At 47.7% G+C, this 20441-nt stretch overlaps 1 protein-coding gene across 1 annotated transcript in view; it reads right to left on the minus strand.

Annotated features, from left to right (window-relative positions):
* Nucleotides 1-20441, minus strand: part of BFSP1 (beaded filament structural protein 1) — a 59050-nt gene that overhangs the window by 22582 nt on the left and 16027 nt on the right. The window contains exons 3-4 of the mRNA XM_048501377.1: nucleotides 4528-4623; nucleotides 1717-1809 (exon numbers count right to left, since the gene is read on the minus strand). Coding sequence (XP_048357334.1) covers nucleotides 1717-1809; nucleotides 4528-4623 — 189 coding nt within the window. The remainder of the gene's footprint in view (nucleotides 1-1716; nucleotides 1810-4527; nucleotides 4624-20441) is intronic.

The following is a 20441-nucleotide window of genomic DNA, read 5'->3' on the forward strand; positions in this document are numbered from 1 at the left end:
GGGCCAGGTGGGGGTCTTGCCCAGTAGGGCTGTTGTGAGATCTGATTGGCTGTACAGATTAAAATAATATTTTTGTGACCATTGCCCCTATAGCAGGGGTGTCCAACTCTGGTGCTTCAGATGTTCATGGATTACAATTCCCATCAGCCCCAATTGGCCATGCCAGCAGGGACTGATGGGAGTTGTAGTCCATGAACATATGAAGCGCCAGAGTTGGACACCCCTGCTCTATAGTGTAGGTTTTATTCTCTCTCTGATTCCTGTTTTCCAGTGATTTGTTTAAATTTTATTCTTCTCCCTTGCAATTGACTTTCTCTCTGTGTGTGGCTGGCTCCGCCTCCCGCGTGGCCATTTTGTGGTTGTGGCCATTGTCCTTTTTCAAAATTATAAGGTTGGACTCTCCTGGTTATCCAGAACCATCAATGCTCTGGTTGTACCCTGGGAATATAGAGGCATGAAGAAATCTTAATCATTCCTTTCTTGCATGTTATCCTTATAGCTTTCTACATTTTCACTGAATTTGAAAGGGAAACGTGGAGGTGGAAGGGACATTGAACACCAAAACTCTAGCAAGACATTTTATGAAAAAAATAAGAAACGTTTCCTTGATTTCGAAGCCAGCGCTCTGGAAATGAAACAGAACAATGGGATTTCTTTGCAGGCCGTTCTTCGGCATACCGATCTGCTTTATTTGTTTATTTAAAATGTTTATTAGCCATCCGCCTATCTTGCAGAACTCTAGATGGCTTACAATATAAATAAAATTATGATGATAAAAACATCTAAAGGGTAATTTTTAATGATAGAAATAAAATGGAATATGGGTACTGGAGGGAGACTTTATTAAGAAAGACAAGATAACACACACCCCCTTTAATAACATCGGTGGACCCTGCTGTTCCCCTCTCAGGAGGGTTTTTCGTTGTTGGACGCCATCTGCTGTATTCTGCTGTATTTTGTAACTTGGAATGCTGTATTTTAATGTTTTTAATGGGGTTAGTATTTTCATATGCATACAGCCTTTATTTATTAATTTATTAATTTATTAATTTATTAATTTATTAATTTATTAATTTATTATTTTATTAATTTATTAATTTATTAATTTATTAATTTATTAATTGCATGTGTATAAAACCACTTGCAAAATGAGGCATGACATTCTGCCCCACGAGGTGGGGCAGAATGTCCCGGTCACGTGCCTTTGCGGGGGCGTTCCAGGGGCGTTCTGGGGTGCGGCGGGCAGGGGCGTGGCGTGGCGCAGGGGCATGCCCTGGGTGCAGTTCCCCCTCGCTCTGCCCTTCCCTCCGCATGAAGGCTGTGGGATGGACTTGGGCTAGTCACAGGTTCTCTCCAAACTCTCTCAGTCTTGCCTACCTCACCAGAAGTCTGTCATGGGGAGGGGAAGGTCATTGTCAGCTGCTTTGTGACTCCTTAAAGCTAGAGAATGGTATAAAAATAAACTCTGTCTTCCATAGCAAGTTAGCATGGAGCCCCCATGGGGCATATGCAGCTATGTCTTGGTTGAGCAATCTCTTTCTAATCACTCCTTTTTCCCATCTCAAGGTCAGTATGGTTGGCACATCTTTAAAGGGCCTGGCGAATGCTGGGTATGGCACTGTGGAGCACCAAAACCATTTGCCATTGACACAGCTGTCCCCTGCCCTTACACACACACACCATCACATCACATTTAGTTGTGAACATAATTCTTACCTCATTGGCTCCAGCTGAGAGCGTGGACACCCGAGGGGCCGTTTGCACAATCTGTTGCAAAATGCCGACATAGGCCTGTACTTCCATGAGGTTCTGGGTCAGAACAAAACAAATTCCATTACAAAGAGATCACAGCTCAGTTCAAGGAAGCAAACTCGTGTTTTCCTATTTCATTTTTTTCCCTTTGCCTTCTGAGGGTGGGGACCACCTGGGTGAATCCTCTCCAATAACCACGCTGGACTCTTTGCTGGGATAAACATTTTGGCCATAGCCATTTTATTAGCCAACAAACAAACAGAAGCGTGAGGCGTAGCATGGGTCTTGATCTGGCCTGTCTGCTTCATAGCGAAGCTCCAACGGGCGCATGCCCTGTATTGGACTTCGCTCCGCTGAAGGGCTCTGCCGGGCGGACGCTCCTGGCAAGACGTGATCCCCATTTGCCGGTTCGGCAGGGCGGTTGCCTCTTGCCGCCGTCGGCACTTCCAGATCATTACCCATGCGCCACTGCCGAACGGCTATGACAGAAACATGCAACAACTGAATGAACCCAGGGAGAGGTGGGTGGGCAAATCGCCGGCTGGCCGAAGCACATGGCCAGAACAAAGGAGGGCTTTCCCCTTTAAAGGGTCAATCCGCCCTCCCCTCCCGGTGACGTCAGCCCTTGCCCAACATGGCCCGGGCTTCGCTTCCGCCCTCAGTGAAGCGGAAGCGGTCACCTTGGCTCCACCCATCCCACCCCCAGAGGCAACAGCAGCCGGTGGGTGATTCACAGCTGTCTTTCTGAAAAGATGACACGGAGAATTGCTGGAATTGTCAGACACGGACGACCAAGTGAAAAGATACACAAGGATCCAATATCATGCAGGAGGAGGATTTTGGGGAAGCACAGTGTGCGAGGCGAGGTGGAGGAGAAACATTGCACCTGTGGAAATTACTTCTTTCCCCACAAACTAGGAGGCTGAAGTCACGCCTCATTTTCCAAGTGGTTTTATACACACGCAAAGAGCGACTAAACTCCCCCTGTTCATCACTGACAATCCATTCATCTTGCTCACCACAAAGTCCTGCTTTTTGTAGGGTTGCCAACGTCAAGTTGGAGATTTAGGGCAGAGTGTAGACCAAGGCTCGTTCCGCACATGCAGAATAATGCACTTTCAAACTGCTTTCAATGCTCTTTGAAGCTGTGCGGAATGGTAAAATCCACTTGCAAACAGTCGTGAAAGCGGTTTGAAAATGCATTATTTTGCGTGTGCGGAAGGGGCCTATGTTTCGGGAAGGAAGTGAAGCTCAGCAGCCACAGTTGAGCCAAGAGTTTAGATTTATACCCTGCTTTTCTCGGTTGTAAGGAGTCTCAAAGCAGCTTCCAAATGCCTTCCTTTCCTTTCCCTACGACAGACACCTTGTGAGGTAGGTGGGACTGATGGAGTTAAGAGAGAGCTGTGACTGGCCCAAGGTCTTCAAATAGAGGATTCAAATGGAGGAATGGGGAATCAAACCCAGTTCTCTAGATTAGTGTCTGCCACTCATGTGGTAATCAAACCTGGTTCCCCTGATTAGAGTCCACTAATGAGGGAATCAAACCTGGTTCAGCAGATATAGAGGCTTTCTGCACTACAGAAGGGAGCTAAGGTCGACTCGGTTCCCTTCAATGGGGGGCGATTCCAGGCTGTCCATACATCAACTTACTTGGCCCCCTGGAACCGAGCTAAGTGGGCGGGATCATCTTGGTGCCTGTTTTGCTCCTCGATCGTGTTTGGAGCTTGTGTTACCACAGGAAACGAGAGCGTTCTTTTTTTCCAGTTTTTACAGTTTACAGTTACATGCCTGCCACAACTCTCCCGTTTTGCGGATGCCACAAAAGCGGCTCCTGATTGGTTGAACAGATGAGGTGTCGTTTCGATGCGTCTGCACTTCGAAGCTTCGAAGCGGTATCGACCTTGTTCCAGCAGAAAGGTGCAGTTCATAACTGCGACAGGGATGTCGCAGTTCTGATGGGGGGGAACTGAGACAAAACAACGTTGAGCTCAGTTGCAGTGCGGAAACACTGAGGTGAACCTAGATAGAAACCAGTACAACTCTGTCAGTGCGGAAAGCCCCATAGAGTCCGCCACTCATGTGGAGGAGTGGGGAATGAAACCCGGTTGTACAGATTAGAGTGCACAGCTCTTAGCCACTACCCCAGCAGGGTATACTACAGAATCCATCAACAAGCAGCCATTTTCTCTAGGGGAATTGATCTTGATTGTCTGCAGATCACTTCTAACAATGGGAGATCTCCAGGCAACCCTGGTTTCTTTTACTCGGTTTCCTTTGCTGAGCTGAGTTACTGAGTCACATTCTGAGTTACTGGGTTAGCTGAGTTGCTGAGTTACGAGTCACATTCTCTTGGAAAAGAGTTGTAAGCAGCCATGAGGATCTATGTGACATCCAAAAAAAAGAGAAAAGAAACAAAACAACATGAAAAACCTTTTTGTGGAGGGCAACCCCAACGACACAGAGCACAGTGCTACCTTTTGAGATCTACAGGTCACTTCATCAGCAGACGTTCGAAAATTTTAAAAAGGCAGGGAGGGGAGAGCAAAACTTTCCATCATGGAGGACCATTTCTTACCCCTTGGACTGCTGGTCACCTATAACCTGCCTTTCAAGGAAGGGTTAACCGAGGGGAAAGAGATTGGAAGACAGAATGGGTAATATACCAGACCGGTCTTTGATATCCCAGGGATCCAAAGTGTATTGCCTTCCCTGCCTCCACTCCTGGGTAAGGAAATGAAAAGGTCAGCATGTCAAAACAACTTGGGTGGGAATTACCTTCTTGTACCTGTCCTTGGTGGCATTCACATCATCCTGCAAGAACTGCGATTCAATCTGTAGTTCCAAATTACATAGCAAAGCTTCATCGGCTTCCTGTATCAGATGCAAGAGGAAAACTTTTTTTTTTGCTCTTGGCTTGCACGACTAAAGCACAAACGGCTCATGAATTTAGCTGTACGTAGCTACAGAGCATTACAAAACATTAACGATTGGATCAAAAACATTTTAAATATACGTAGGAAAGTAAAATATACAACACTGAATAACACAGATAGAAATAAAACTACAAAATGTGACAACCAATAAGATCTTTGAAGAAACTACTCTCTTAGCGACCGCATTAGATTTCGTTTTCTTGGCTGCCAGGTTGCCCAAAGATATTCTATAACAAACATACTCATCCAAATCTGAAAATGAAAATATTAGATTCTCGCAACCCCTCCCCTCCTTTGCATGCCACCCCTCCCTCCCCTCCCTCCCTCCCCTTCCCTTCCCTTGCATACCACCCCTCCCCCTCCCTCCCCTTCTTCCGCTAGGGTGGGTGGGCCATGTCCAGATGCTGGGGCCTCTCTCTCCCCTCCCTTGCATGCCACCTCTCACTCACTCCCCTCCCTCACTCCCCCTCCCTTACATGCCACCCCTTGACAATAGCGTTTGGCCAATGCAGACGCTGACATTGTTTGAAAGAAGAAGATGAAGGAGAGTTTGGATTTATATCCCCCCTTTCTCTCCTGTAGGAGACTCAAAGGGGCTTACAATCTCCTTTCCCTTCCCCCCTCACAACAAGCACCCTGTGAGGTAGGTGGGGCTGAGAGAGCTCCGTAGAGCTGTGACTAGCCCAAGGTCACCCAGCTGGTGTGTGTGGGAGTGCACAGGCTAATCTGAATTCCCCAGATAAGCCTCCACAGCTCAAGCGGCAGAGCAGGGAATCAAACCCGGTTCCTCTAGATTAGAATGCACCTGCTCTTAACCACTACGCCACTGCTGCTTCATGTAAGAATGTGAAGCCCACTCTAAGCTTTTGATATGAAATACTGATTAGGGAACTCTGAGATTGTCATTTATTAAAAATGTATACCGTGGTGAAGACACTGATTTAGGAATCACTTGGGACATAGATAATCACTGCAAAAGGTTGTAAATTAAAATATTTTGGTTGCAAGAACAGATGTTCTGAAATTGGCAGATCAGTTCCTTGAAAAGATCCAAGAGATTTAGAACCTGGTGATAGTAGTCAATTGTCTTCAAATTTGTATTATTTGTGACCCATTTCACATTTTTAAAAAACTGATGTGTACATTCAGAATAAAGAAGAAGAAGAAGAAGAGTTTGGATTTATATCCCCCCTTTCTCTCCTGCAGGAGACTCAAAGGGGCTGACAATCTCCTTGCCCTTCCCCCCTCACAACAAACACCCTGTGAGGTGGGTGGGGCTGAGAGAGCTCCAAGAAGCTGTGACTAGCCCAAGGTCACCCAGCTGGCATGTGTGGGAGTGTACAGGCTAATCTGAATTCCCCAGATAAACCTCCACAGCTCAGGCGGCAGAGCTGGGAATCAAACCCGGTTCCTCCAGATTAGATACATGAGCTCTTAACCTCCTACGCCACTGCTGCTCCTAAATAAAGTTTTATATGGGATTCAGTCAAAGTAGTTACTAGTAAATTGGAAGTAAATTGGAAGGAACCTTGCTTGTTGTGGAAAAGCACAAAACGCCAGCATTTAAAAATGAGGTTTTCTTTGCAAACCAATGCCTTTCGACACTCAAACAGAAGCGTCCCACAGATAGGCCTGTGTGCTGTAAAGCAGTCACATTCCTAGGGTGACAGGGAGCCATTCAAAAAGGATTTCTTTTGTGGCATGTCCACAAACTAATCTAGAGCTCTGCTGTGCTATTGAAAAATGTGTCGATGTTTGCTGTTTCCATTATGCTGCTGAACGCAAAACTGCTCAGGTCTGCTGATATACCAAAGACAACAACAAAAAACCCCTCAGTATGGATTTTGCTTTGGACTGAAGTGTCTCCATGGCAAATAATTGAAAGTCTTTGCTACCGAGGATGACCGGAAAATTCTAAAGCCAGCGATCGGCCGTTTGCTTCACATTTCAGTTCTCTTCACAGCCTCCTACTGACAGACAAATCTGTAGTGTAATAAACAGTGGAACCGTGGAACCGTGGATCTGTTGGTCCACGGACAGGGAAAAGGAAGTCAGATGCTTCTCGTTAGTGTATATTTCTGTGGTTAAAGAACAAAACAACATCTTGGCTTTAAAAAGCAAAGATTTGTCACATCAATGGCATTTGTTTACCATTCATGACACGTCTGGATGGCCTGAAACTGTGCTCAAGTACCATCTGCCTAGTAGTCCAAAGAGGGATCTACATGTACTACCCTGTTTCCCAGAAAATAAGACAGTGTCTTATATTAATTTTTGCTCCCAAAGATGCGCTATGTCTTATTTTCAGGGGATGTCTTATTTTTCTGGTGTTCTGTTCGACGGGCATGCTTCCAAACAAAAACTTTGCTACGTCTTACTTTCAGGGGATGCTTTCTATTTAGCACTTCAGCAAAACCTCTACTGCGTCTTATTTTCAGGGGATGTCTTATTTTCGGGGAAACAGGGTAACAGGCTTCTCTCGCTAAAGTGAATCCAATTGGTGCATCTGGAGAGGTGTCCTTATTCCTTCTGGAACACTCAAACAACCCCATTCATCTGGCTGACGCAGGGGTCCCCAATGTGGGGGCTGCTGGTGCCGTTGCACCTCCAACTTCCTTCCCGATGACCGCCAAATGCTTTACAAAGTGGGAAGGGACTGGTGGGGCTTTTGTACATCAAGGCTTCTCATTTGTCATTGAAGTGCTGGCAGAGGTGGGATCCAGCAGGTTCTCACAGGTTCCCGAGAGTAGGTTACTAATTATTGGTGTGTGCCGAGAGGGGGTTACTAATGGGTGATTTTGCCACGTGATTTTTGCCTTAGTTATGCCCCTCCTCTCAGCAGTAGCACGCAGAACTTGAAGCAGTCTAGCAGGAGGTGCACCGGCGTGCATGGCAGCCTGCGCCTGCGTGCATTCGTTTCCTGCCCAAGGTCTGCCGCAGTGGCTGCGTCCTTGCCACAGCCCCGCCCAGGAATGCCCCGCCCCCAGAATGCCCGGCCACACCCCCATTGTGCCCCACCCAGCCCCATTGGCGCTACACCACAGTTTGAATTCCACCACCATGGGAACCTGTTACTAAAATTTTTGGATCCCACCACTGAGTGCTGGGCTGACTATGGGGTCAGTCTTTGCCAAGTGGACCGGTGCTCCCACCTGACCATCTCCAATTTTAGTGACATTTTGCACATATGGTTCCTATGGTTCAAAACTAAGCTGGGCAAATTTTTAGCTTCTAATTCAAAAAAACTGGCCATCTCAAACAGAGGACCCAAAAATGTCGTGACCATACCGCAACGTTTTTGGCCAAGTTTGAGATGCTGTAAAATTGAAAGAAGTCGTAATGTAGGGCTAAAATGTGGGGTTTTAGTACAACTTTTTGTGCTTAATGCACTGCTAAAGTATGAAAGCCATCGCATTCACTAGTAACTTTTTTTTTTTCAAACTTGGCCAAAAACGTTGCAGCACACTTTCTGACATTTTGGGGTCCTCTGTTTGAGATGGCCTAGAACAGGGGTAGGGAACCTGCGGCTCTCCAGATGTTCAGGAACTACAATTCCCATCAGCCCCTACCAGCATGGCCAATTGGCCATGCTGACAGAGGCTGATGGGAATTGTAGTTCCTGAACATCTGGAGAGCCGCAGGTTCCCTACCCCTGGCCTAGAACCTCCAAATTTTTGAATTATAAGCTAAAAATTTGCACAGCTTAGTTTTGTACCATAGGAAACATATGTGCAAAATTTCACTAAAATTGGAGATGGTCAGGTGGGAGCACCGGTCCACTTGGCAAAGACTGACCCTATGCAGATTTTAAGAAGGGTTTAAGAAGAGAAGAAGAAGAAGTAGAAGAAGAAGAAGAAGAGTTTGGATTTCTATCCCCTCTCTCTTCTGCAGGAGACTCAAAGGGGCTGACAATCTCCTTGCCCTACCCCCCTCACAACAAACACCCTGTGAGGTGGGTGGGGCTGAGAGAGCTCCGAGAAGCTGTGACTAGCCCAAGGTCACCCAGCTGGCGTGTGTGGGAGTGCACAGGCTAATCTGAATTCCCCAGATAAGCCTCCACAACTTAAGTGGCAGAGCTTGGAATCAAACCTGGTTCCTCCAGATCAGAGTGCACCTGCTCTTGGCCACTGCTCTTAGCCACTACACCACTACTGCTCTTTTAGGCAGCAGTACCCACCAGGCACAAGGATCCTCACTGTATGAGTGAAAATAAGTGCTGGCAGCCATTTTGTTTGTTGTTGGGGGCAGCCAAAGGTGCACTAGAGGGCAAGCTCTGGTTCCCATCTAGGATAGCCAACCTCCAGGTGGGGGCTGGGAATCTCCTATAATTGCTGTCTAATCTCCAGATGGCAGAGATCTATTCCCCTGGAGAAAATGGCTGGTTTGGAGGATGGATTCTCTGATATGATGCTCCATGGAGGTCCTGCCCCTCCCCAAACCCAGCTCTCCCAGGTACCCTAATCTCCAGGAAATTCCCAGCCCAGAGTCCCCAATCCCATTCCCACCAGGACTCTCCTGCCTCAGCTATGCTGGGTGTGCAATGTGTGAATGATGTTTTCACTGTCTGTTTTCACTGAAGCTCTATTTCGTTTGCAGGATCCTTGCCACAGGCTCTCTATCTATTTGCCGCTGAATATGTGGCCCATGAGCTCTGCTCTAGCATAGGAGCAGTGATTCAGTAAATGTATTGTTGAAGGCTTTCACGGCCGGAATCACTGGGGTGCTGTGGGGTTTCCGGGCTGTACGGCCGTGTTCTAGCAGCATTCTCTCCTCCTCATCTTCAGATCCTCTGAAGATGCCAGCCACAGATGCAGGCGAAACGTCAGGAGAGAATGCTGCTGGAACACGGCCATACAGCCCAGACACCACACAGCACCCCAGATTCAGTAAATGGCTCACCCAAAAAACCTCAAAAACCCTTACTGGTTGGGGGGGAGAGAGTAATTGAAAAAAAACAAAGATATTTGGCAGAGTGGAATTAGGCTGGTGCCAAAAAAGCCAAATAGGTTTGGGCTTTTCCGACTATTTTAGCTGCCAGTGGGATTGGGAAGAGGCACACCGAAAGAAAATGTCTCTCAGGCCTGGCCTGCTCCAGCACTGCCACTCGCGCACGCACACCACACGATCCCGTCGGCAATAAGTGGGGCCTAGGGGGGGCACTGGATCAGGCCAGGTCCAGGGTGCCAATTCTTCTGGCTGGGCCTGGAGCCTGCGGCAGACCCCCTGCCGGGCGCCCCTGCAGCTGGGGGGGAGTCGGTGATGGCTGGGGCACCTCCCCCAGGGCCTTGCCGCAGCCTGGAAAAATGCCAGATGGCCATGGCCCAGGGTGCTTCCTCTGAGTGGTTGGCAGCAGAGTGGGGTGATTTTGTGCCCCCCACGTGGCACCTGGGGACATGGGACCACCCATGTCCCTCTGGCAGATACGCCACTGGGATCAGGAATTCTTGATTCTGCAGGTAGCCCTTTGCCCCGTGCTTGCAAAGTTGGGAAAGAGGTGGCGACAGAGTAGCCCGGCTTACTTGCAGAGTGGGGAGAACTCTGCTTCCTGCAAGGAAGAGGGAGGTGGTGACTCAACCTGGACCGCTTGCAGAGATCGGAACTCTTCGCTCTCTGTAGGCAACGCCCCACTTCCCCTGGTCGACTGCAAAATCAGACGCCCACTTTGCGGATCAGGGGAGCAGCCAGCAGGGCTTTCTGCTCAGATTGGGAATCTTGTGTGGTGCTGCACAGCTAAATGCAGCTGCGTTCAGCTGTGCAAGGCTTAATATTCAGGTTTGACTTAAAAAACCCCCCAAATTTATCAGAAAAGCTGAGAAAGCCATTTCCCTGCATGTGCTTTTGGGGGGGGCTTCATCAATCATGTTCAGGTTTTTTAAGACCAAATCTGAAATTGACCAAGCCAAAATGAATTTGCTTATCCCTACATCTAGTGTCTGATCTTCCCCGGGGCAAAGGGAAAGAGGTACAATTTTGTACGCCGCCCGTTTCAGTCGTGGGATCTAGTTGTGGCTCACAAAGCAGGAAGTGCGGCACTGAAAGGTGAGCAGCATGCGGTTCCCAGTGGCGTATCTGCCTAGGGACAAGGGGTGCCCCTTGTCCCCGGGCGCCACTCTTCTGGTCACGTAGGGGGCGCAAAATCGGCCCCCCCCATGTGACCAGAAAGTCATGCTGCCTTGTCATTTTCGCACGCCTCGACCCCGTCCGATTGTTTACTTGGATGTTGGAACTGGCATCCATCATTCTATATGGGTTCCACACCCCTGACAGTACATTTCCTGGGTCAGAAAGAACTTCTGGGTGTGTAGGAGAAAACCTGGGGACATTGCCCTGGATCCAACCCTTGGAAACAATTTCACCAACATCATATCTCATTTTTGCCAAGTGCATGTCTCTGTACCAATCTTCCAACTCCTTTCACCAACAGGATGCCAATGTTCCAAAGGCACCAATTACCCCTGGTACGCCACTGACGGTTCCTCCCTGAATCCTTAGCTAGACTCGACAGTCAACTAACAAACACAGATCTCCTTAGTGATGTATAAGTGATGCCATTTGACCTTGTTAATTGTGCAGCGCTGAACATAATTAAAGTGAAGAACTCTTACAACTGGAGCAGCTGGTAAACAGTAATTATGCTGGCTACATTTCTATCTATAAATATTCAGGAATCTGTGGACGCAATCAGATTGCCTGTTCAAGTCTAAAAACTTCTCATTGGCATCTCTAGCAACAGTCCCACATTAAAATAGTGAAAGCTCGGCTTATAGTGAAGAATAAATTAAATGCAACTAATACTCGAGCCATTATGACTCTTTCAGGATGGAGGTACTTATATGAATGGGCTTGCTAGAATACCCACTAGGTCCGGACTAGGTCTGAATGTGTCATTCCTCTGCGGAAAAGCTATAGGCCACAATTTGAAGGAGTTGGAAGATTGGTTCAGAGACATGCACTTGGCAAAAATGAGATATGATGTTGGTGAAATTGTTTCCAAGGGTTGGATCCAGGGCAATGTCCCCAGGTTTTCTCCTACACCCCCAGAAGTTCTTTCTGACCCAGGAAATGTACTGTCAGGGGTGTGGAACCCATATAGAATGATGGATGCCAGCCTTCAAGTGGGACCTGGGGATCCCAGGGAATCATCTTCAGTCTACAGAGGTCAGTTCCCCTACAGAAAATGTATGTTTTGGAGGTTGGACTGTAAGGAATTGGATTCCACTGATGTCCTTTTCCTCTCCAGGTTCCATCTCCAAATCTCTAAGAGTTTCCCAACCTGGATTTGGCAATCCAAACCCCTCCCTCCCCACATCCCCTGCTGGTGACAAGGGGACATTTACCACCCAGGGACTTCAGTGATGGGCGGGAAATAGGTAGGTAGGTAGGTAGGTAGGCAGGCAGGCAGGCGGGCGGGCGGGCGGGCGGGCGGACGGGCGGGCGGGCGGGCGGGCGGGCGGGCGGGCGGGCGGGCGGGAGGATGGATGGATGGATGGATGGATGGATGGATGGATGGATGGATGGATGGATGGATGTAGAGTAATAGCAGAGGTGGGACTACCATGGGGCACCCTGGGGACAAATGCCCTGCACGGCCACCATTGGGTCATGTGGGAGCGGAAAATCGCCCCCAGACCCCTCCTCCTTCCCCCTTGACCTGACTCTGCCCTACCAGGCCCGGCAGAGGCCCCTGTTGGGGACCTCGGTCTGGTCCTACCCTGCCAGGATCACAGGATCCATGGGCAGAGCAAGCTCTCCCAGCCTTCCCTCCCCCCATCCCCAGCAAGCCTCCCTGGCACAGACTTTAGGAAATTACAATTTTTTTTATTGTATGTGTGGTACTAGCTAGGACAGAATTAAGTCCCAGAAGGAGTGGTGTTTGTTCCCTTAGAAAAAAGACACTGAGAATATGGATTGTTGCCAGAACAATCTCTTGAACCTGGAATCATCTGTGGCTCAAGCAGATGGCACAGCTCCAATAGTAGGTTTAATGCCAGCCAAAGTGGTTCATTTTATATATCTGGCAAAACAGTGCCTACAAACACTCCTGACTGCTTCTCACAGTCTCCATCAGCCAAAAAATATATGCTAAGAGTGTTTGTGCTAATATCAGGACTGCAGTGGGCCTGTCGCACATGGCTGGTGACCAGGCAGGCTAAAAGGAACATAAAAATGAATTGGCTCTGGTGACTAATGGCCCCTTCGCCTGCAAATGTAATCCCGTCAGCTCTCCTCTGACACAGGCTGACCCATCACGAATAGTAAACATCCAACGGTTTAATGCAATTCCCACCACAGCAACGTCCGAATGAGCCATTAAAAGCAAACGGTCGCTGGAGAACATTGAGAGTCTGAATAAACAACAAAATGGCCCCCTCCGCTCGCTCCTTTGCAGTCTGCCAAAGCAAATGTCTGAGGGCATTCCAGATCAGCAGCTAGGAGCAAGAGGTCACACCACCTGTTCGAAACCACAACGCCCTGAGCGTATTCGGGGTCTTTTGTGAAAGCCGCTGTGGGCTTTGTAAATGAATCCATTTGGGATGGGTGGTAAACAACATCTCCCAGTCAGTGTGTTCGTTACCAGCTGTACAACATCGCTGTTAGAAGAAGAAGAAGAAGAAGAAGAAGAAGAAGAAGAAGAAGAAGAAGAAGAAGAAGAAGAAGAAGAAGAAGAAGAAGAAGAAGAAGAAGAAGAAGAAGAAGAAGAAGAAGAAGAAGAAGAAGAAGAAGAAGAAGAAGAAGAAGAAGAAGAAGAAGAAGAGTTTGGATTTATATCTCTCCTTTCTCTCCTGTAGGAGACTCAAAGGGGCTTACAATCTCCTTGCCCTTCCCCCCTCACAACAAACACCCTGTGAGGTAGGTGGGGCTGAGAGAGCTCCGAGAAGCTGTGACTAGCCCAAGGTCACCCAGCTGGCGTGTGTGGGGGTGCACAGGCTACTCTGAATTCCCCAGATAAGCCTCCACAGCTCAGGCAGCAGAGCTGGGAATCAAACCCGGTTCGTCCAGATTAGATACACGAGCTCTTAACCTCCTACGCCACTGGAGTAACTATGCCTGAGATTGCACTGTTACTGTGGTACCTTTCCATGGGTTGCCAACCTCCAGGTGGGGCCTGAAGATCGCCCATAATTACAACTTCCCTCCTGATCACAGAGATCCGAACCCCTGGAGAAAATGACTGCTTTGTAGAGTGGCCTCTATGGCATCATATCCCAATTGAGGCCATTCCCATCCCCAAACCATGCCTCCCCCAGCCTCTACCCCATTACCCCAATCTCCAGGAATTTCCCAATCCAGAATCGGCAACTGTCCTTCCTCATCAAATCTGAACCGACAGGACTCACTCATTTCTTACAAAGGCAGATTAAAAGGTATGAATTGAGAATAGATCAATGAGGGCAGAATGTAAGCAGCTGGGGATATTAAGGCACATATCTGGGACAAAAGGCAAGACTTGCCTGCATAATTTTGAAAAGACAGCAGTATATAAATCACGTATAATGGACCCACTATCCTACCAAATGATAATTCCTGAGATTGCAGCAGTCGTGTAGCTGCAATGAGGCGTGGGGGGCGCACTGTTCTCCGGGTGAGAGCCATTAGGGTCACATGGGGGTGCAAAATCACCCCCACAGCCCTCTCCGTTCCCCCTTTGCCCTGCCTCACCAGGCCTGGCAGAAGCTGCTCCCAGCCTCCTCCTCCTCCTCCTCCTCCTCCTCCTCCTCCTCCTCCTCCTCATCATCATCATCATCATCATCATCATCATCATCATCATCATCATCATCATCATCATCATCATCCCAATTGAGGCCATTAATAATAATAATAATAATAATAATAATAATAATAATAATAATAATAATAATAATAATTATTATTATTATTATTATTATTATTATTATTATTATTATTATTATTATTATTATTATTATTATTATTATCCCAATTGAGGCCATTAATAATAATAATAATAATAATAATAATAATAATAATAATAATAATAATAATAATAATAATAATAATAATAATAATAATAATAATAATAATAATAATAATAAACCGTCTTCCTCCGGAGGGCTCACACTCAGTGTTATCCAATGACATACTGAAATGATATTAAGAAAAACCACAGAGCTAGACAGTCCTCTGGATAAAATCTGACCTCGAATACAAACTTCAAAGGCTTGTGGTTATGTCAGATGACAACTTGTGCGACCGGTTTGAGAAATGTTTTACAGCTCGCCTCCCAGCTTGAAATTTTCATTTGGAGCCAATGCTATGTGACTTTCCCGCAAGAATATTCATCTGACATAACCACAAGCCTTTGAAGTCTGCATCCGAGGTTGGATTTTATCCGGAGGACCGACTAGCTCTGTGGGTTTTTGTTATTTGCCGTTCCAGTGCATACTGTTGGACAACACTGAGTGGGTTTCTGAAATTGCATTCCTTTATCAGTTTTGTCACTGAAAGCACCGCGGCGCCTACTGTTGAGTTTCATATTTATGAATATATTACAACACACTTTGCTGGATGTCGTGATTGATGCATTACAGGTGGGCCCAAATTCAGTGGAAATTCTTGCTGCTGCTGCTGCACTAACCCTCAAATCCCTTTACTATGATGGATTCCTATTCACCTGCATTTGGAGGGACTAGAGTCCACCTTCCAAAGTAGCCATTTTCTCCCAAGGAACTGATCTTTGTTGCCCGGAGATGGGTTATAATCCTAGGACATTTCTAGCCACCACTTGGAGACTGACATCCTGTTAGGTCTCGATCCTTGAAACAATGAACAGGCTCTGGATTGGGGTTCTGTGTGGTTTCCAGGCTGTGTGCCCCTGTTCTAGCAGCATTCTCTCCTGACGTTTCGTCTGCATCTGTGGCTGGCATCTTCAGAGGATCTGAAGTCTGAGGCTGATTCCGCATGGGCCAAAAACAGCGGTGTGAAAACAGTGTGAAAACAGTATGAACAGTGCCCCTTTTATTCCTCCAACTTGGAGTTCCCTTTGCCATCTACGGGACCCAGTTTTTCGTCCTGCTTCCCCCCCTCTCTGGGAGGGTTTTAATTGGGGTTTATTGTGTGATGGCATCTTTGTTAATTTTATCGCTGTGTTTTAATTTTAACTTAATGGGGTTTTGTTTGTATGGGTTGTAAGAGGAAATTATGTTGTGCACCGCCCAGAGCCCTCCAGGGATAGGGCGGTATATAAAACCCATAGATAGATAGATAGATAGATAGATAGATAGATAGATAGATAGATAGATAGATAGATAGACAGACAGACAGACAGACAGACAGACAGACGGACGGACGGACGGACTTGACGGATTGACGGATGACGGACGGACGGACGGATTTGACGACGGACGGATCGGCTGGCGGTGGCGGGCGGCGTATGGGCGGGCGGGCGGGCGGCGATGGCGATGGCGGGCGTATGGCTGGCTGGCGGTATGGCGGACGGATGGATAGATAAACCCTTTTACACCATTTTAAACTCTTTTACACCATTTTCACACTGTTTTCACACTGCTGTTTTTGGCCCATGCGGAATCAGCCTGAGATCTGAGTCCGTTCTGACGGATCTGGCTTTTGCCCCCTTCTTTATTCAGAAATAATCCCCCTTTCGGCTTTCCCAAAGAATGTGAGCAAGAGTTATTTTGATGCTGCGGTGCCCCAAGGTCAGCAACAGATAAAGATAACAGCCACCTGGACTGCCACCCCCATGAGTCAATGGAAACATCCCCTCACCCAGATACAATCAGGCTATAGTGGTTCAGGAATGCACCTCAATCCACTAGGTCCCATCCCTGATGCATCCCTAACCAATTAAACAGTTCTGGAAGCACAGTGCAGTACTGTTCAAATATAATGTACATTTCTATTTCATTGTGTTGCACTGAATTTTTGTGGGATTTTGTAGGACTTTGGTGGATTCCACATGGCATATGCATAACAGGTTGCATCATTATAAAGGAACCCATTTTCCTTTTTCCTATTTGCACGCATGCCATGCAGGCAGCAACTGGCACCCGCAGAAACAATCCAGGTTGCTTTCACGCCTTCACATGGAGATACTTCTCTTTTTTTCATTTCCTGCAACACATGAGCAGCTGCACTGGCTTACAGAAATGAACCCCTGCAGCCGTGCCAATTGTCCCACAATCTGATTGGCTGCACCTCCCTAGCTGCGCACGCGCAGCACACAAAAGAAAAGAGAAAAGGGACCTCCCTGCAGTGGCTGGGCAATAATGAATGTGTTACTGTCGATCTATACAGCAGTCATAATTGCTGCCACGGGAAGAAAACATGCTTGGGTGACTTCGTACAATGTCAGGGGCTCAGGGAATCTGTGCTGAGAGCATCTGCCGGTGGATTCTTCCCGATGGTGGACAGCGTGGAACCCAAAATGAACAGGTGGAAGGGGTGGAAATGAAGAATCTCCTGCCTGTTACGTTTGCGTGGGAGTGCCTCCAGCCCAGGACTGTGCAAAAGGATTGCTGGTTTAGAGATTTTTTGAAAATCCTAGGTGGAGGGGAATAAAATGGGCCAAACTCCATTTGGCAGAGGCGTACCAGGGGTAAATGGCGCCCGGAGACAAATTGTCTTCAGGACGCCCCATGCTCTGCCCCTGCCCCGCCCACCTTGGCTCCGCCCCCACTGCCCTTGACCCCACCCATGTCACCATGGACATGGGCAAGGTTTAGGGTGCCCACCTCCCCCCCAGACTCCCCCAGCAGGACTTCCTGGTCACGTGGGGGGACCCGATTTTGCTCTTGCGTGACCAGAAGAGTGGCGCCCGGGGACAAGGGGTACCCCTTGTCCCTAGGCAGATACGCCACTGCCTTTTGGGAACAGGACCCATGCAAATTCCCACATCCTACCCCCTTGCCCACACTCACAAATGTTTTCTATAACATCCTACATCCATTACATTTGGCCTGTGCGGAATTCACTTTTGCGGTTGAATTGGTTTATTTGTGGAGGAAAGGAGTGTGGTAAGTTCATGCTGAAAAATAGGCCATCTCTCATAAGAGTGGGGGGGGGGAAGCAATTTTTGATACCCTCTAGCAGGAGATGACTTGAGCAGTGGATCAGCCAATAAAGGAGGCAATCTGTAGAGCAAGTTACGCCCCCTCCCCCCACACACACACACACATTTCCTGGCAAGCTCTGCCAAAACCAAGACCTCCTTTTCACAGAAGCGATTTTGAAACGATTCACAACATGACCGGTAAACCAGGGGTGGACTGGCCATTTAACTTACTAGGAAAGTTTGTGGTGGGTGGCTGTCCCGGAGGGCCACTACTAGTCATAAACAAGCAAAGCAAAGCCCCAGACCCCCCCAGCAGCTTGGTTCAGTCTTTTCAATAATGACCTGTATCATAACGTCTCTCTTTATTAGGCTACTACCAGCTGGTGAAAGCAAAATAGGAGACAGACGGTGAAGCAGTTCAGCGCTTACAGGGCCTGGTTTGAGTGGCCCCTGCAGGACTGGTATTCAGGGATGTTCAGTTTGTCCTTGGGCTATTTAAATCTCCCAGTCTGATCTTAAGCAGAAAAGTAGAATCTCAACACATATGATGGAAGAAGAAGAAGAAGAAGAAGAAGAAGAAGAAGAAGAAGAAGAAGAAGTAGAAGTAGAAGTAGTAGTAGTAGAAGAAGAAGAAGAAGAAGAAGAAGAAGAAGAAGAAGAAGAAGAAGAAGAAGAAGAAGAAGAAGAAGAAGAAGAAGAAGAAGAAGAAGAAGAAGAGTTGGATTTATATCCCCCCTTTCTCTCCTGTAGGAGACTCAAACTCCTTTCCCTTTCCCCCTCACAACAAACACCCTGTGAGGTAGGTAGGGCTGAGAGAGCTCAGAAGAACTGTGATTCGCCCTAGGACACCCAGCTGGCATGTGTAGGAGTGCACAGGCTTATCTGAATTGCCCAGATAAACCTCCACAGCTCAAGTGGCAGAGCGGGGAATCAAACCCGGTTCCTCCAGATTAGAGTATACCTGCTCTTGACCATTACGCCACTGCTGCTAAGATACAAAGGGTTAACCACTTATGCCTGGAGTACCCAATATGCTGCCCATTGCCGCCATGGCAACCAAGTGCTTTCAGACAGTCAACAGAGCAGAGCGTCTGATGATTGGCCATTGGAGATTTGATTGGCTGTGCAGATTTTTAAAATCTATGACTTTGGCAGCAGCTGTCGCCCAGCACAAGGATCTTCAGTGGGTGACTGAAAGGAAGCTATAGCAACTATTTTGTGGCTGGCTCCACCTCCGATGGCAGTCATTTTGTGGCTGTGCTCACCACTCCACCTCAGAATTAAAATGGTGTTTGCAGGCTTTAAAAGGTTAGAGATCCCTGCTGCAGGACAGTGACCCAAAGGCAGAGCGAGGTAAACTGCACCTGGGGCATGGGCGCGCCCCGCGCTCCTGCTGTGGCACCATCCATCTCCACACCCCAGAATACCCCCTCCACTCCCTGGGCACGCCCCTACCACAGCATGCGCCCAGAGTGTTGTGCCCCCTGTCCCATTGGCGCTACGCCACTGCAGTGACCCCAATGTGGTAGCCTTGCATTCTGGAAAAATCCAAAGGGTTCTTGAATAGAACTGGAAAAAAGCAGGGAGCTTCATTTAAGTCATCATAGGACCAATTGGCCATGCTGGCAGGGGCTGATGGGAATTGTAGTCCATAACATCTGGAGTGCCAAAGGTTCGCCACCACTGTCATAGGAGGCTAAAACAAGCTTTGAAAAAATGTTTGGGTAGGGGACAATTAAATACAGAATGAAAGAATTTAGGGCAATTAATTTAGAAGCAGATTTTTTTTGTGGTTTGGGGAAGAGGGAAACATTCAAGATCAACTATCGAATAAAAAATAATAATAAAAGCACAAGATGAACTGTCAGAAGGAGGAAAAAAGAAAAATCTATTTTTCTCCACATGTAAGAAATCAAAGATAAAAGACCTATTTTATTTTAAAGCTTCTTCCGAAAGAGAAAATCACTGCCTTTTCTAAAGGTATGAGGGGGATTTTCAAAGACCATGAAGTAAAGATTTGAGCTCCCACCCCACACCTGACATATTTCTGCACTGTGCATGTCAAAGAAAGTGCCTCATCTGGAAAGAAACCATTTTTTTAAAGTCAGTTCTTTGCTGTGGGAACTGAGCTTGCATAAGAACATAAATGACATATGGCAGTGGTGGTGAACCTTTGGCACTCCAGATGTTATGGACTACAGTTCCCATCAGCCCCTGCCAGCATGGCCAATTGACCATGCTGGCAGGGGCTGATGGGAATTGTAGTCCATAACATCTGGAGTGCCAAAGGTTCGCCACCACGGACATATGGATACAGAGCATATTTAGTGGCGGTTGTTTTGTAGACCCTGGTTGAGGTGGGGCTGTGGCTCAGTGGTAGAGCCACTGACATGCAGAAAGTGCCAGGTTCAAGTCCCAGCATCTCCAGTTAAAAGGAGCAGAAAGGAGGTGATATGAAAAACTTCTATCTATAGGCCGGTGCTGGTAAAGAGCCTCTGGACCAGGAATGAGTAACAGAAGGCCAAGGTCAAGGGTATAACTAGGACAGGTGAAACAGACCTGAAGCAGTGACGTAGGTATAGATATTTTATAGGGTGGGTTCGGGGTGGGGCCACACCCCTGCCCACCCCTGGGGGTGTGGCCACACCTCCCCAAGCCCCGCCCCTGGCCTTGGTGCTTATAAAAGCAGCTCTCTGAGGCCAGGGATGGCAGACTGTCCTGCCGCACCC

This window comes from Sphaerodactylus townsendi, linkage group LG01 (assembly GCF_021028975.2).
Source record: "Sphaerodactylus townsendi isolate TG3544 linkage group LG01, MPM_Stown_v2.3, whole genome shotgun sequence".
Lineage (NCBI taxonomy): Eukaryota > Metazoa > Chordata > Lepidosauria > Squamata > Sphaerodactylidae > Sphaerodactylus > Sphaerodactylus townsendi.